This window comes from Vipera ursinii, assembly GCF_947247035.1.
Source record: "Vipera ursinii genome assembly, chromosome: 1".
Lineage (NCBI taxonomy): Eukaryota > Metazoa > Chordata > Lepidosauria > Squamata > Viperidae > Vipera > Vipera ursinii.
Window position 1 is genome coordinate 88,903,652 of NC_139512.1, and position 17,332 is coordinate 88,920,983.

A 17,332-nucleotide genomic window follows, 5' to 3' on the forward strand; every position below is an offset into this window, starting at 1 on the left:
ATCTATTTTAGTGCGATTACATATTTTCTGGAGCTTTAAAAAGTATTTCAACATTAAATAGGATACTTGGAAGGTGGAATACTTTTTTGAGGTCAGAACAGTGGGTCCTACTTCAAGATCAAAATATTTTTGCACATCTCATAATTGCTTTTCGTATAGGATTATAAACCTGTTGATTATTCATGAATGTTTCTAATGGTATTAAGTATATGATTCTCAAATATAACTTTTCATAGGTTTCATTCAATTGTTCATCTGCTGTTTTCTATCCATATAGTTATTCAGTTCGGATTTATTACTCTGTTTGTGGCCTCTTTTCCTTTGGCACCCCTGCTTGCTCTGATGAACAACATCTTGGAGATTAGAGTTGATTCTTGGAAACTTACAACCCAGTTTCGGAGGCCTGTGGCAGCCAAAGCTCATAGCATAGGAATTTGGCAAGAAATCTTAAATGGGATGGCTATCTTATCCGTTGTCACAAACGTAAGTAAACAAAGACAAACAATAGCCAAAACTATTAATAAGAGCACTTGGGACAATTAGATCTTAAAAAGTGTCCTTATTAATTTCTTATTTTAATAATTTCTTGTTCTAATTCTAAAAAGTGATTAACCCTGAGATAAGCAATCTGTGGTTTTTCTGATGCTGCTGGTCCAGTACTTCCCTGAGAAAAGGCGAACTAGGAGTTGATATCTGACATTCCCAAGGCTTCAGTTCTTTGACTAATAAGCATATTCCATCAAAATCAGGTTTCCTTACAGAAACAAATCTACATCACAAGGTTTACACCTAGATACATTTAACTTCAACAACACTTTTTTTATTCACGAATAAATCATACCTTATTTTTTTGCTTCCGTTAAAAAAGAAGGTCTAAGCTCTTGCTTCTGTTTTTAATGACTCAGAAATATTATCACAGTTTGATACAGCTTGTATCCACTTTTATGTTCAGTTAGATGCTCAGGGAAATAACAGAAGTAAAATACCAAGACACAAAGTTAAAATTAATACTAACACTGTTAGCAAACAAGAGTTAAGTTATCTCTCCAACCACTGTGAAAATCACTTGAGGACAGAGCTCATCAATCTCCTACTTGAATGTCCTTGAAGCTGGAAACGATCTTTTGTGTTTTCTTAGGCTTTTAAAATTAAATTGGATTTATTTCATGCTTGTGAAGTTATTGGTTTTCTTTTGCACCTGGTGTGATTATTTTAGGTCACTAATGCCAAGTATGAGTACATGTGGACAAAATCTGTTAAATCTTTAATGTCACTAGTTTTGGCCACTTTGAGAGATTAACATAGACAAGACATGCAGTATATCTAAATGTAAACCAATTTATCTTTTGTCACCCAGTAGTTAATCAGCATGCATAGAACATACAAAGATATATCTAAATTAACATAAATAACCAATTGTTTCTTGCAGGCGTTTATTGTAGCCTTCACATCTGATATGATTCCTCGATTGGTATACTATTATGCCTATTTTGTGGATCCTGACTTACCCATGTCTGGATACATTAATAATAGCCTTTCAGTATTCCAAATTTCAGATTTTCCTGAAAAAAACAGACCTGAACAGAACCCAGGCAAATTTACCAGTTGCAGGTTAGTTGTAATTCATCCATTTTATGCTTCATGCTGATATAGTCATAATAATTATACATTTTTTAATATCAGTTGTGATTTTATTATCTTTATACATGTATTCTTTTAACATCTTTATGAGCTATCTAGCCATCAGTTGTGTGACAGTGGAGATGATTGCAGACAAGATGCATTTATAGTAATTAATATAAAAAGTATCAATTATAGAAATAGGGAGATGTAGTTATTTGAATCTTTAATTCATTTGTAATGCTAAGACACAGCTTGCTCCACTTAATTATCTGAATTCATCTCAGATAAAAGACTTTGTTTGCAAACCACAGAGTTTGAACTTAGTTTAGAAACCATGATTTATGTTAACCAACCTTGAACTCAAGAACTGGTTTATTTTTGGCTTGAATTTGTAACTCATTTGTGTCTTTGTCAGCCAGATAAGAAATATAGCTGAAAAGGTTACATCTCCTCAAGCTAAACTCTAGAATTTGTTGTTCTTCTTCCTCCAGAAGTCAAAACAACATATTTGCTGTCATAAAGTACAACAAAATACGTAGAGTTTGTATGTCCCCAATTAAGAAAATTAATGTATTTTGAAAACACTGTACTTTTAAAAATTACACCATATTTTCAAAATTTCTCACAAAGGAATAACAACCCCTTCCTCAAATCTAAAAATTGCCTAGTGCAGGTCTGTTCTACAGGCACCCCCCCCATTCATTAGTAAATAAAAAGCACACACCCATCAATTACGAAAAGCGTACCAATCAATTTAATATTGCTCTCTCCCGCTTCTCTTTCTCTGCCAAACAAGTTTGCTGAACTGCCATATTGATTCTAGCTTACACCATTAACTAGAGTCAAATGAAATCTTCATCTTTTTGTAGTAAAGTACAGAAAATTTAAGGAATTGAATTATGCATTCCTATTCCCCATTCATTTTGATATGGACTAGTGCTTTTTCATGGGAACACCCTGATTGTCCTTTGTATCATTTCAAGCTGTTGTAAGAAGAAATGCACATAGATCAGCATGGATGGGTGTTGCACAGCGCATTTTTCCAGAACCTAAGTAAAGATTAGTTAGATGTGTACTGTTTTTAAGCACAGATATTCCCCTGTGGCCTGAGTTTTCTTTCTCTCCAGCATTCTTGTGCAACAGATGCCTCATTATGTGTGGTAGAATAGCTTTTCAGTAGTTATATGATTTTCCATGGTTTTTCCCATGGATTGTAGTGTAACATGAAAGGGTTGCCATATTTGTGGTATAGCTTTCTACTGACCACCTTCTCTATTTCTTTGCTGGTCATACGTTTGTCCTGTGCGATACATTTGATTGACTTTTAGCAATTTTTCCTTTTCTTTTCAGTTTGTACTGTACAACCTATTACTTACTATTCATCTTGTATTCTATTGTTCATTTATGTTTCATACTATGTTATCCAAGCTTCACCTTATGATCACTTTTAATGAGTGTATTTTTTTTCCTGGTAAATATATTCTCACATTTGGCTTTTGCTATGCCTGAACAAATGAGAAACATTTGTCAGATTTTGTACTGAAGAAAAAAAAATATTAAAATCAGGAATCATAAGCCCTCATAACTGACAGCTTTATATGAACATAAATGCTACAGCAGTTGTAAACTTCCGTGTTTCAAGGTAGCCCCTCACCTTTAGATGTTTATATTCAACAGGTACAGGGATTATCGATATCCACCAGACCATGAGAAGCAGTACATGCACACAATGCAATTCTGGCATATCCTGGCTGCAAAAATGGCTTTTATAATTATTATGGAGGTAAAATGTTTATTATAATTATTATTAGGTTTTTCTGCTCCTTTTCTAAAATTAATATGCTAGAGCATCAATTTGGAGTTAAAGTGAAAGGTGTGTGTGTGTGTGTGTGTATGCATGTATATATGGGGTTATATATGAAAGTAATTAGAGCTCTTGCTGATACACATTTTTTAAAAAATGTTATGAAAGTAGCATTTAAAAATGGCAACAAATATGATTGTTGAATACATTTTTCTTTTATTCAAACAACATAGAAATTCTGTTTGGCCTTTGTGCTGATGGGATTTGCATATATCACGTCTGAAAATGAATGCATTTGAAAACAGGATATATTAATATAAAAAAATCAGTAGGTTTTCAGGCCTAAAGAAGACTATCCTGCTTAATTTTTATTGTACAAATAGAAGTTGAATGGCCTTAGACACTTTTCTAAGTAGTAGAATACTTGGTAAGAAAAGCTCTAATTAATTCTAAATAAATCTTTTTTTTTTCTTAAGGGAAACTAGATAGGGAAAGAAATTACTTTTTTTGTTTTGCTCCTCTTAACAATTTTGGATGTTTATATAATAAGTGAATTAAATCCTGGTGCAACTTGATCCTTAATTATGAAGTAATTAGTTACTTAAAACTGCCCAGAGTTATGAATGGCTGACTATAAAATATGGAAATTATAAGTCAATAAATTACAAAAATAAAGTCTCATTTTTATTTCTTGTTTATTAGTACTTACTTCTCATTAATTATTCCTAAATTATATACTATTATTTTCTAAGCACCTACAAAAGCTAGGTCTGTAATGGATTTTGCAGCCTTCCAACTTCAAAAACTTTCTGGCTGGTTTACAATATTTTAAATACTTAATTTAAGAAATAAGACATCCTGGACAAAAGATCTTAAATAAAATAATAATAATAAAAACTCAATAGGGCCTCACAAAACCTCTAATCCCAAGCTTGAGAACAGAGATTTTAAAGACACTTTCAGAATACTTGCAAAGTGGGATCCATACATATATTGGGGGTGGGATTTGGGTTTTCTTTCCAGAGTGCTGGGGCTGTAATAGAGAGAGCATATTTTTCTGGTCCCACAAGATGATAATGTTTAATGGATAGAGGCTAGTGTGCACTCAAGCTGCCCAAATATACTAGACAGAAGGAAATAATTGGAGTTAGGTGGTCCTTCAAATAACACGACATTATTCCATGAAGGACTTTAAGAATTGCAGCCAGAAGATGACTGGTAACTACTGCAACTTGTGCAGCAGCAATGATGCATGAAGCAAACAAGAACCTGCATGTGTATATGTATTAATAGTAGGAAAGTAGGTAAATCAATAAATTAGTTTAATGTTTAAAGGTACTAGACTAATGTCCATGGAGATTCTCAGTCATCCAGGTCATGGTTGTCCCAAAGTTGCTTTTTCAAGAGGCAACTGGACTTTCTTGCTTTTCTTTCAAAAGGTTTCATTTCTCATCCAAGAATCTTCTTCAGCTCTGATTGGATGGTGGGGAATGGAAGGGTTTATACTCCTTGCAGAAAGCTGGTCATTTGCATTGCTTTTAGAGAGTCATTGAGGCCACTTGGGGGTCATTTGAGTAGTGCAAATGGGTGTGGAGCCTTCTTGGAACTGCTGAAAGGACTGTGTGCCACACCCATTTGCACTACTTAGGTGAGCCTGAGGGCAGAGATAAACTCCAACCCTCAACGACTCTTAACAGAATGCAAATAACCAGCTATCTGCAAAGAATATAAATCTTTCCATTCCCAGTTAGAACTGAAGAAACTTCTTGGATGAGAAGTGAAACATCTTCAAAAAAAACCCAGGAAAGTCCAGTTGCCTCTTGAAAAAGCATCTCTGGTACTTCACTAATAATGGGAAGCTAGAATATTAGTCCTGACTTAAGCATGGAAGTCAGCCAGATGACTCTGGGCCAGTCATTATATTTCAGCCTTAGGAAGCAGCATGGCAAACAATTTCCAAAAAATGTTGTATGCGCACACACACGTGCGCACACGTGTGCAAACACATGTATATACACACATGCATACCACAAAATATTTCAGGTGCTCAATAAATAATAGTGTATTTGAAATGAGACTTGTGACAAAAAGTAGCATTTGGAATAGGTTTGCACAAAGCGCTAACTATCTAACCATGAAATTTCTGGGCTTTCATGGTGTTTTTCATTGGCATCCTTAGCGGAGGAAGTAAAAAAAAAGGACAAAGGAAACAAATATGCATGATTATGTTTGAATGGAAACACATAAAGGCAGAATTTGCATGATGACATCACTGTGCGTCATTTTGGCATCCACAGTTCTATGCCTCCTTTCTTCCGGCTTCTTTCAGCAGCCAGCCTAAGTGTTAAAAGTCACCGAACATGTGAACTCTTTTATTAGAGTCTCCCTCTGAAACATAGGCACATTTATAACACAGTAACCATGCATGCAGATGTAGATGCATTGTCCTGCAAGCTCAGTTCTCCTCAGTCTTCTTGCTTTTACACATGACCATTTAATTACATAAAGATTGGTATTTAGACAACTGCATTTGCTCTTAGCATGTGCAACATGGCAGTTATCACTTTATTTTTGCATTGAACGTGGACCTCCAAAGCTTGTATCTTCTGTTTTTCTGAGTCAAGAACTCAGTGAGGAGTGCTTTTAAATGAGAGAGGCCATTTAAGTTTTACTGAGTCAAGGTAAATTGTTATGGCAGTAGGAACTTTCTTTTATTGGTTACTATACCACTTATCCAACCAATTCATTGGTACATTAAAATTGGTACACAAAAGTTGGCAATGGCAAAAGCAAGATAATATTTGTTTAATGTTTCAGAGGTGTTAAACTTCACTTATCCAAACACATACTGCAAACATTTAAAACAATGAAGGAGAAGTGATGTCATGTTTCCGTAGCCTCTTTTTTTATGCCTTCTTCTCTTTTGCGTTCTCTTCCAGCACGTTGTCTTCATTGTAAAATTCTTTGTGGCCTGGATGATTCCAGATGTCCCATCTGAGGTGAAGGCCAAAATAAAACGTGAGAAATACTTAACACAGAAAATCTTACACGAGTATGAACTCAATAAATTGAAACAGAAGTTGATTGAAGGTAGGACCTGTGCCAGCATGGAAAAAGAAGTCATAGCTAGTGAAGGAATAGTGGAGTTATCAGAAGCCATGTAACGTGAAGAGTGACTCTTTGCCTGGAATTCCAGCCTGTGAAAGTTTGTTGTCCAGAATCTCCAGTGAGCTCTATCCACAGTATGCCTTGAAAGCTGTCTGGTATTTTTAACCAATCTTATATCCTAAAAATATTTAGGAAAGAGACAATATGGTTTGACTGTTGGGCAGTCAACAGACCTTTATTCCCCCTTTTGTTTGGGTTCCTTTAACTTTGAAGGCTTCAGCTTATGGCACTGCATTCTCTTTTCTACTCCCTTGTCTTTGTAAGATTCTGCTTTCTTGTAAATACTATTATCTTAAGTGCTTTTGTAATGAATAGTTCCCAGATTTCTGTGACGTAAGCAGGAGTTCAAAGTCCTAAACTGCCAAGAGTAAAAAGGGCTTGCCCCTGGTTAGGTTTGGGGAGTTGCCAAGAAAGATACAAATGTCTCCCAACCCAGATTTTTATGAATGCGGGTATAAATCAAATGATAAGGCCAAGAGTCTGACGTGAGGTCTTCCACTTATTGCACGGCCAACCCATGGTGCTAGAGATGGAAAGGAAATTGTATTATTTTATCATTGTCTTGGGATTTAAAAGAACACCACAGATTATGGCGGCCTTTCTCATTTTACTATGCCTGTTCCTAAATTTAAAGTCATACTCAGCCTATTAATAATGGTTAGCTTTGGTGCAATTGAGAGGATTTAGCAAAGCAAGTACATATCTATTAGAGAAGCTTTTTTGGAAAGTTTCTTTCAAGAGGTAAATTAAACATGTTAGAAAATCAGATGCCTTGCTCAGTATTAAAGAAGTACTATTCTGTAATTCTTTGCTTGCCCATAGGAGCTATTGTGTTCTTTTTAAGCTTTGGTCTCCATAAGGTATTCAAGCATTTAATACTTGGAAAATCTTACACATATCACGAATACATTTCTGTTGCACAGATATGCACCTTTAAATGCCTTTTCGGGGTGGACAGTCTATTTGCATGCTTTTAAAGGCTTAAATAATTGAATTATCGATTATTTTTCAATAGGGTAGAGTTAGAATTTGATTACCTTCTAAATCAAAACTCAAAACCAACATTAATAGGAAATTAGGTTGGAAATTATTTGATAAAAACCCAAACCACTGAACCGATATGAATTTTTGTCCACTAATAGGCTATTTTAACATACTTAAATATTAAAATAGTATATTTTCAAATACCTAAAGAAGGGCTGTCAACAAAGCCATTTTATGTGACTCTGCCTTAAAAGTTGATCTGTTTCTTTGTAAAGAGTATGTATTCTTAGTAATTAAGGAATAAAATATTATGCACATTGTTATAGTCAGAGTCCCAATGCTAAGAAATCGTGATTGTTTAAGTATTGTCAAAGAACGTATCCTTAAAAGGGATATGTTAAAACAATTTTGCAGATTTATTGTCTTATTTATCAGTTTTGTATGTCTTTTGAATGTGAAACTAATTATAAGCCTTTTACATTTTGTTTTCTTGTTTTGTTATATAATTTTTAAAAATTGCAACTATTTTTGAAAATTCACTACATTTTATAGCCAAATTTATTTTACCATTGCTTAGTGCCTTGTGTATATTCACTTAAGAAAGAAAGAATGGATGTGAAAATGTTAGTTCTGTTAATCATATAGCATAATGTGATATACAATTCAGTTCACAGGTATCATGAGGTTAGCAGCTGTTCTACTCAGTCATGTCTATCAGTAACTTATCCACACGGGAGCAAGTTTTGCAAACTTCCAGTTGAGTTAATTTTTTATAATCTAATTGAATTGTAATCAAGGAATACAAACGTTACTGGATTTGTCAGTCAAAATGAAGCATGTTCTTCATGCTTATTTAATGATGATGAAGTATTTGTAGTAATCAACTGTTAAATATTGAAATGCCAGTCAGCATGTGACTTTTCTGATAATAAAAAGGTAAAATTATACACTCCAAATACTATGGAAAAAATTTAATTAATGAAAATGTTCTTTTTGATTGATGGAAACAGCATTATTCCCAGATTTATTGCTTACAGTGCTGCCTAAACTGTACAAAATCCAAAAATGACCCTGTACAATGATACTGTCTCTCATCTAATTTTATTTGCTCAGGTTTTTCTGAATTGAAGCATTTTATAGGTTTTGAATAATATTAACAAAGCCTCAGAGCAAAGTAGTATTTGGATTTCAAAACATATTTCAAAATTGGTATCAATTATATTGCAGAATCTTCCATCTTTTTTCATATGTAAATATAGAAAATCTTTGGACTATGCTATAACTTGTGTTTAGAGTACTGATTAGGATGATCAGCTGCCTAATTCTTACAAAGATTGGATTTCAGTAATCATCATCATCTCATCCAGTATCTTATTTATGCATAGGTCATAGAATCAATGCATAATTTATGGTGTTGGATATATGTTTGGGAAAATAGTATGACAATAATTATTGTCTTTTGAATTGTACTGAGAACTAACCTTTCTATCTTTCACAGATATTGAATCATTTTTATCATCCTTGTTTATCTTTTGTTTCTATTTATGATTAGTTTAATGTGCTAAAGAAAACCATTTTAATGCAAAAATGTATGCATGGCTAAGATAAAGATATGTAATGTGAATTTCAGTTTGCCAAAGATGCATTGCAATCTACCAAATGTCTATATACAGTATGTAGCCATCAGCCACTTTATAACTTCATAACATCACTGGTTCTTTCTTTGTTCTTATAAATGGAAAATATGCAATATTTATATCAATGTCATATGTAAGTCCTTCTCACAATACTTTGTAACGGAATGGAGCAAACAGCCAACACTATCCTGGTTTAATGAATTATCATTAAAAGCTCTCTTCATTTTTCAGGTGTGAAACATTTATAGGGTTTGTTTGACTTTTAATGTGCCGTTCTAAATATTTTGTATTACACTGAGTTTTTTTAAGGAATGAGATGCAAAGAGGAATGAAATAGTATGTGATTGTGTCATATCCCGCCGTATAATGTTATTTCACAAGTTCAGATGATTTTCACAAAATCAGATGCTTATTGTTTCTCTGCCCTCTGTCCAGGATCACTGAAAACAGTGGAATGGGTAAACAATGTTTAAAATAAATTTATTCTTAAAGTGTTTATTTCATGGCTTGCTGTTGCTGTTGTGAGTTATAAGTGTGTCCCAAAGCCAGAGCAGTATCTGTATATATTTTTGAACAATTCTTTTCCTTGGCTCATTTGAAAAAAAAAAGTAATTGGTTTTTAATTCGTACATAAGTGCTATCACTTTATTCCTTGATCTATATGTTTTTATCTATGAGTCCCATTATGTTCACTGACAATCACTTTCTGGTGTGTGTTGAATTGCAACTAGAGGCATCCGTTGCAGAAGTCTTGATTACAGAAGTTGGCTATATGCTGATTCGTTGATTGGCATGAATTTTCCTAACAAGCTGTTTTCAAGAAAACAATGGGAAGGAGGAGGAACACGTCTTAAAAGAGTGAAAGAGAGTAAGGTGCCAATTTTAGGGCTACCAGACCTAAGTTCAAAAATCCGGTTGATTAGATTCTCTTAGTACCAGAATTCAACTTGTTTGTATTTTTCTGCTGCCTTCTAGTGGTCATCCAGATTTATGTAGCCTTAAACTTGCAAACATGGTACACTTCTGTCAGTGTCCTTTTGCCAGTTAAATACGTTTTGTCATCTACTTGCACAATTTTAGGATGGATTGCTGTAGACAAATTTCTTACCTCCCATCTTTTGTTTGGTTGTTTTAATGCATACTGTCCCATGGCCCATACAACTTACTATCCAAACACCATCTTATGATAGGTTGAAAATATGTGTATTTTGTTCTGCAAAGTTAACTTTAAAGTACTGCTTTGCTGTCATCTAATGGTCACTAAGTTTTTTTGTTGCTCAGATAATCCATCTTAATACTAATTGCATTCCTATCCAAACATTGCAAACCACATTGAGCTCATGTACTACATGCCAAAATTAAGCAGAATACTTATGAATATCCTTTGGTGCATGTTGGACCTAATCTTGACCCACTCATAAATAATACACATAAATATTTTATAAATTAATGGATCTCTATTAAAACAATGGCTGTAATAATAGCTATTGTTCAGTGAGAAAAATGTTACATTATTATATGTGAGTAAAATTAAGGAAAAATCCAAATAAAGATACTACCAAGTATTTCATTTTAATGTGGAATGTCTCTTTCCTTGGATAAATAGTATACAGGATATGATGTATAGACCCCAAACATATTTGCTTTTTAGCTGAGGAGATCTGTGTCCTTTCTTTCATATAAAACTTCTAATACATCGGTGGTATTATAAGGTCTGCAATACAGTCAGTGGGATTCTTTTTTCTTTGTTGCTAACAATGGGATTCAAAATGCATATAATTCAGTAAGTTTTTTGGGGGGAGGGAGGACATTATCAATGGCAAATAAGTTCAGCTTATTCTGTGATACTGACTGAGAAATTAAATCTACAGTTCTTCACCAATATAGTTCTGGAGCACCTTTAGGAAGGTTTTTAGGACTCTACCCAGAGTTGAATATTGTGCAGTCATCTTCTAAAAAGGTAGCATTTTGCTTAAACTAATCTTTGAAAAAAATCTCCTTATGATAATCCTTCTAGGTAATGAAAAACTAGAGATAAGCTATGTTCAGGTCATGTTCAGAGGAGGTAAAACATCAAAATGGCAGCTGCAACTGTGTTATACACGTGATTGCAGCTATCACCCAGGCTTTGATAGGCAATCCTGTTTACAATTCAGTAATCCTTTCCCCTATTCCTAGTTGACAAGGTATTTCTGCCCATCCTTGCAAAAGCAATGAGCCTTTATGATGGCTGGAATTCAAGGAAAAAATATCTAAAATATCTAGACTAGCGATATCACCAGACTATTGGTCTGATAACTGTTGGTCAGGGCAGTAAGTACTCAAGACAATACTAATCTACACTTGCATTACTCTGAATGCTGTTCTCCTGGTTCTTTCATTACAGAACAGAAAAATCAATCCATGCCCAAGAGAATAATGAAGGAAAATAGCTAAAACAGGATTTCCTTTGTTTCCCTGCAATTACAGAGGGGGAAAAATAGTCACTGTGCTTTCATTAGTTTATCTGACTGATAACACTTTTCTCTTTATAGTATTTCTAATTCAAAGTATAATTTTAACATAATTAGAAGGGCAGTTGCTGGGTATAGTTAAGGAATACCTTAGGAAACACCAAGCACTGCTAGACCATATGTGGATGAAAGTTGTGCAAATCCCTCAAAAGAACTTATAAAACAGAAAAGAGCACGAACAAAGCATCTCTTGAAAGATTAGCCCAATGCTAATCTGTTTTAGTAAAGGAACAATAATTGTTTATGTCCAGATAACTACATGGAGAATGATACTGGATTTCTGTGAATACTGACTTAACATAGTAAGACATATTAAGATTCCATGGCTCTAAAAATATCAGAAAAGATCTCAGCAAAATGCATGAGGGATTTTATAGTACTGCACAGTAATGTATGTTAATGAAATTCACCAAAGAAATTTGCAAGACATGTAGGTGAAGTTGATACTCTTTAGGAGTTAATGAATTAGTATTAGGAAAATTAACCTAATGACCCCCCAATTAGGGGAAACATTTAGCTATAGTGTGGTTAATGAGAACTACTAGTCTAGCACACAGCAAAGCAGTAAAATTTTACATAGTGAAAAAGTGTATTATGTTCATATTGTCGAAGAAGCTATTTCTGGATTGTGTTTTGTTTTGCTTTTTGTTTTTAATCTACTTATCACAGTAATAGAATTCGAACAATATGAGTTTTAAGGTTGCATTATTTCTTGCTTCTGTTTCTATTCTAAATCCCAAATTCTGGATCTGTGATAATGGAAGAAGCAACACCCCAGAATTACAATCCTATTTATTTCTTATCCATTCCCTCATAAGTTGTTCTTGATCCTCAGATCCACCCACTGATTCTATCAAATCTACTTTTGCTGTCTAGCTTCTCATCCTGCTTCATCTGCAGTGAACGATAGCAATGATGGAAGTCTTTGTTGTAACAGAAGTGTTCAAAAGAGAAGGAAGAGACATTACTAACCAAAGTGAGGTGGGGGTTTTCTGCAGTGTTTATCGTGGACTTGTCTTTTTCAGGTGACGTAGCTTTTTTAACTGCAAGTAGCTCTGAGTAAGCTAAGCGACTTCCCTCCACCTCTGCACATAGCCACTGGGTGTTTAGAAATTCTCTGTGTTATGTATCTGCAGTACATAGTTGCAGTAGACAACTGCTGCATAAAACGTGAATCTCTTCTCCACATATGGATGTCATTTCAGTTTGTGGGAAGAAGACAAATGGAAGTCTGACAAAGGAAGCCTGAAAGAATCCTCGCAGATACTAATCTTGGTGTCCTAAGTAAAAAATAAGAGCAATGTTATTTTTTTTTCCAGAGATGCATAAATATTGTGCTGGATTTCTTTTATTGTTAAATAATCTCAATACGTACATTATGTGCAGTTCAGAAATGACACGTGTTTGCTTATCTTACAATACAATCCTGGGTTGTATAAACAGAGGCATAGAATCAAGATCACGCGAAGTATTATTACCACTTTATAAAACCCTAGTAAGACCACACCTGGAATACTGCAGCCAATTGGTCACCTTATCACAAAAAAGATGTTGAGAGTTTGGGAAAAATTCAGAGAAAAGCAACTAAGATGATCAAAAGCCTGGAGACTAAAACATGAAGAACGACTACGGGACTTAGGTTTGGCTAGTCCGGGGGTAGGCAACCTTGGCTCTTTTATGACTCATGGACTTCAACTCCCAGAATTCCTGAGCCAGCTGGCTCAGGAATTCTGGGAGTTGAAGTCCACGAGTCATAAAAGAGCCAAGGTTGCCTACCCTTGGGCTAGTCTAAAGAAAAGAAGAAATAGAGGAGACATGATAGCAGTGTTCCAGTATCTGAGGGGCTGCTACAAAGCTAAGGGGGCCAGGTTGTTTACCAAAGCACCAGATAGAAGGATGAGAAACAATGGTTGGAAACTGGTCAAAGAGAGAAGCAACCTGGAATTAAGGAGAAACTTCCTGACAGGAAAATCAACCAGTGGAACAGCTTACCCCCAGAAATTGTGGGCACTCCATTACTGGAGATTTTTAAGAAGAGACTAGACATTCACCTGTCTGAGATGGTATACGTTCTGCTTAAGCAGTATATGTTCTGCTTGAGGGCTGGACTAGAAGACCTCCAAGATCCCTTCCACCTTCTGTTCAGTTCTATTCTACCCTGATTCACAGATTCCAATGTAAGAAGTTGGTTCACAGAATTTTATGGCTTGCTTTCTGCTTTTGATCCTGCTTTTGATTTGACATTACCAAGTACTTGGGTGGTGTGGCCAGATCTGGATTACTTGAGGAAATGGTGGGGGGAGAAGAGTGCTTGTCAGGGTATTGGTTGGGGATGGACTGGACATTTGCACTAGGGCCTGAGAGGAGCGAGTGGATTGTAAGAGCAGAGCAGGGGTTAACTGAGAGGTAGGAACATCACAAAGATGATGGATAGCAGAAGGTATGGCAGAAACCTGGGATAGGCCACACTTGGGGATACTTCTACTCTGCTGTTCGAAAGCAGCCTGCTGCCTGGCCCCTTCTACCCTTGATGCCTGGTTACTGGGTCTTTAGTGGAACTGGGCATTGCTGCTGCTGAAAGCTAGGTTGATAATGTAATAATGCCTTCATTCATGAATAAGGATGCTGATTTCACATGGTTAATAACTGGTGTGGCCAGGAGGAGTGTGTATTTCTCTGGAAATTATTTCTGACCAGTATCAGATTTTGTATCGCCCAAAAGTCCAGCGAAAGGAGGGGGCGGAGGAGGGGGCTGTGGATATCCTTGAGTCTTTGAAAATTCTTGGGAGACTGTGCTCTGCAGATAACCAGATGTGAGATCTTCTGGTTGATGTTGGGCCCTAGGGTACAGTTGGGTTTTGTGCTAGGTGCCATCAGTGTCATCCTGGGGGGCGGGGCTATGCTAGCATATATATTTTACTTTTCAATTATGCTCAATTCTCAGGCTGCTTGGACAAGTTCCTGCAGTTTTCTCAGCAAGGTTTTTGAGAAGTGGCTTGCAATTGCCTCCTCCTAGAGCAGAGAGAGAGGCACTGGCTCAAGGTCACCTGGTTGGCTTTCTACCTAAGACAGGACTAGAACTGGTGGTCCTCCTGTTTCTAGTTTGATGCCTTAACTGCTACAAAAAACTACATGCTACTTGTTAGCATATACTCCTGTGGCTTTACATTGCATAAGTCAACATCACAGAGTAACGTGACATTTTCTTTCGGTAAGAAACGTAGATGCTGCACCAGCAGAACTGATTGGATGCCAACGCAGATGCAGAGGCTGAACTGTGTACTTGCTTCTTTAGTGAGAATGTTTCTCTGTTCAGAACAGGGAGATCTTTCATTTCTCTGACTTATTTCTCACATTAAACATCTCTGTCTTGTCAGGATTCAGTTCATTCTCCATCATCCAATCGGCAGGCAAGACCTTCCAAGAAAGCATTATTGAAAACGATAGAGAAAAATTATTTTGTTGACACTTACTGCAATTCTAACTCATCTGATGATCTTTGCGAGACATAAGCATTGAAGGAGATTGTATGAAAGCTTTAAGGAGGAAGTCTATGCAAGTGACACTAGCTGGAATCTACTGAGAGATGGTGGAGGTGGGGAGGAAAGCAATGTCTCTTCTCAAATCTATTAAATGATGCAGAATAGTATGGTCAATGTTACTGAAAGCTGCCGACAGTACAAAAAGAACCAGTAGAAGTAAATTGGGAGATATTGCAGGGAGGGCTGGAGGGGAATTGAAGGAAGAATAGACATCAAAAGAAAAGCTGGAGGAGATGGGCAGGAGACAAGAAACCTGGGAAGAAGTATTTCAAATCATTCAAAGAGACTGAATCACCAATACAATTCCTTTTAGAGTTTCCAAATGTGTATGTATGTATGTATGTATGTATGTATGTATGTATGTATGTATACATACATACATACATACATACATATGTTCTGACCTTTATCTTAGCTATTCCTAGCACTCCAGTCTTCTGGACAGAGAGCTCTGAAGTTGTTTCTGGGATCTGCTGGAGCCACTTTCCCAAGGAGCCACTGTCCTGACCACTCTTACCTCCACTGGGATCACTTTGGTCTTTACTTTCTGCATCCTCTCTAGTTCTTCCTTCAGGCCCTGGTAGTTTTTCAGCTTTTTGTACTCCTTCCTGATGTTGCTGTCGCTTGGCACCATTGCATATATCACTGGTCCTTGTCTTCTGTCACAATGGTTGATTGGCCAGCCTGCCTGACTATCTGAATCTGAAGTCCCACGAGATCAAAGCCCTCTTATTCTCCATGATCTGTGGAATCTCCCATCTGGACTTGGGAAAGTCTACAGGGGTAGGCAACGTTGGCTCTTTTATGACTCATGGACTTCAACTCCCAGAAATGCTGACTCAGGAATGCTGGGAGTTGAAGTCCATGAGTCATAAAAGAGCCAACGTTGCCTACCCCTGGTCTAGCCCATGCATTGTGCGGATGTTAGCTAAAGATTTCCTGTGCACAATGTGTGCTAGTTTGCTGTACCATTCAGTGTATGTTGTTCCTGCCTGCATCTTACACCGTGCCACTAGGTGTTGGATTGTCTTTGAGAGCTCTTTGCACAATTTGCATTCAGGTCCTCTCTAATGTGGTAGACCCCTGCTTCTCTGGATCTGGTGCTTGGTGCCTGTTCTTGTGCTGCTATGATCAGTGCCTCAGTGCTATCTTTTAGTCCAGCTCTTTCCAGCAATTGGTAGAATTTCCCAGTGTCAGCCACTTCACCTCTTTGACAATGGTACATCCCATGCAGGCATTGTCTTGCCATGGAACTCCCCTTGCTTGATCTTACTTCCATGTCTGCTGCTACCTCAGGCATTTTCTCAGCAGCTTATCTTCGGGCGCCATCTTATTGAGGTACTTCCAGATGCTCTTGAGTTTCATCCAGACAGTGGCTTTCACAAATATACAACAATCATATACATACAAACAAACATATACCTACCTACCAACCTAAAGGTAAAGGTTCCCCCGCACACGCATGCTAGTCGTTTCCGACTCTAGGGGCCGGTGCTCATCTCTGTTTCAAAGCCGAAGAGCCAGCGCTTGTCCGAGGACGTCTCCGTGGTCATGTGGCCGGCATGGCTAGACGCCAAAGGCACACGGAACGCTGTTACCTTTCCACCGGAGTGGTCCCTATTTTTCTACTTGCATTTTTACATGCTTTCGAACTGCTAGGTTGGCAGAAGCTGGGACAAGTAACAGGCGCTCACTCTGCTACGCAGCACTCGGGATTCGACCCGCCAAACTGCTGACCTTCTGATCGACAAGCTCAGCGTCCTAACCCACTGAGCCACCATGTCCCTCTTGGTTAATAGGCATTAAAAAGGATGTGCAACCTAGAAATTTTTTACAGTTTGAGGGAAAAGGTCTCAGGTGACCTGCTCATACATTTCTGTGGAATACATTGCACAAACTGTGCTGCCACCACATGGCTGTTTTGGGGAAATTACTATGTGGGCAGCCAGACCCCCTCCTACCCTATGATGTATTTCCTCTTCCCTCCCCTTTTCTGGGATGGACTTCCTCCTTCTTGCTCCCTGGAGGCTGTCTTCCTCCATAACTGGGAGACACACATGT

At 36.9% G+C, this 17,332-nt stretch overlaps 1 protein-coding gene across 4 annotated transcripts in view; it reads left to right on the plus strand.

Annotated features, from left to right (window-relative positions):
• Positions 1-9,712, plus strand: part of ANO5 (anoctamin 5) — a 72,849-nt gene extending 63,137 nt beyond the window's left edge. For all 4 annotated transcript variants that reach the window (XM_083350708.1, XM_083350710.1, XM_083350711.1 and 1 more), the window contains 4 exons: positions 278-483; positions 1,430-1,611; positions 3,301-3,406; positions 6,367-9,712. In XM_083350708.1, the coding sequence (XP_083206834.1) occupies positions 278-483; positions 1,430-1,611; positions 3,301-3,406; positions 6,367-6,591 (719 nt within the window). In that variant the 3' untranslated portion in view covers positions 6,592-9,712. The remainder of the gene's footprint in view (positions 1-277; positions 484-1,429; positions 1,612-3,300; positions 3,407-6,366) is intronic.
• The last annotated feature ends 7,620 nt before the right edge of the window (positions 9,713-17,332 follow it).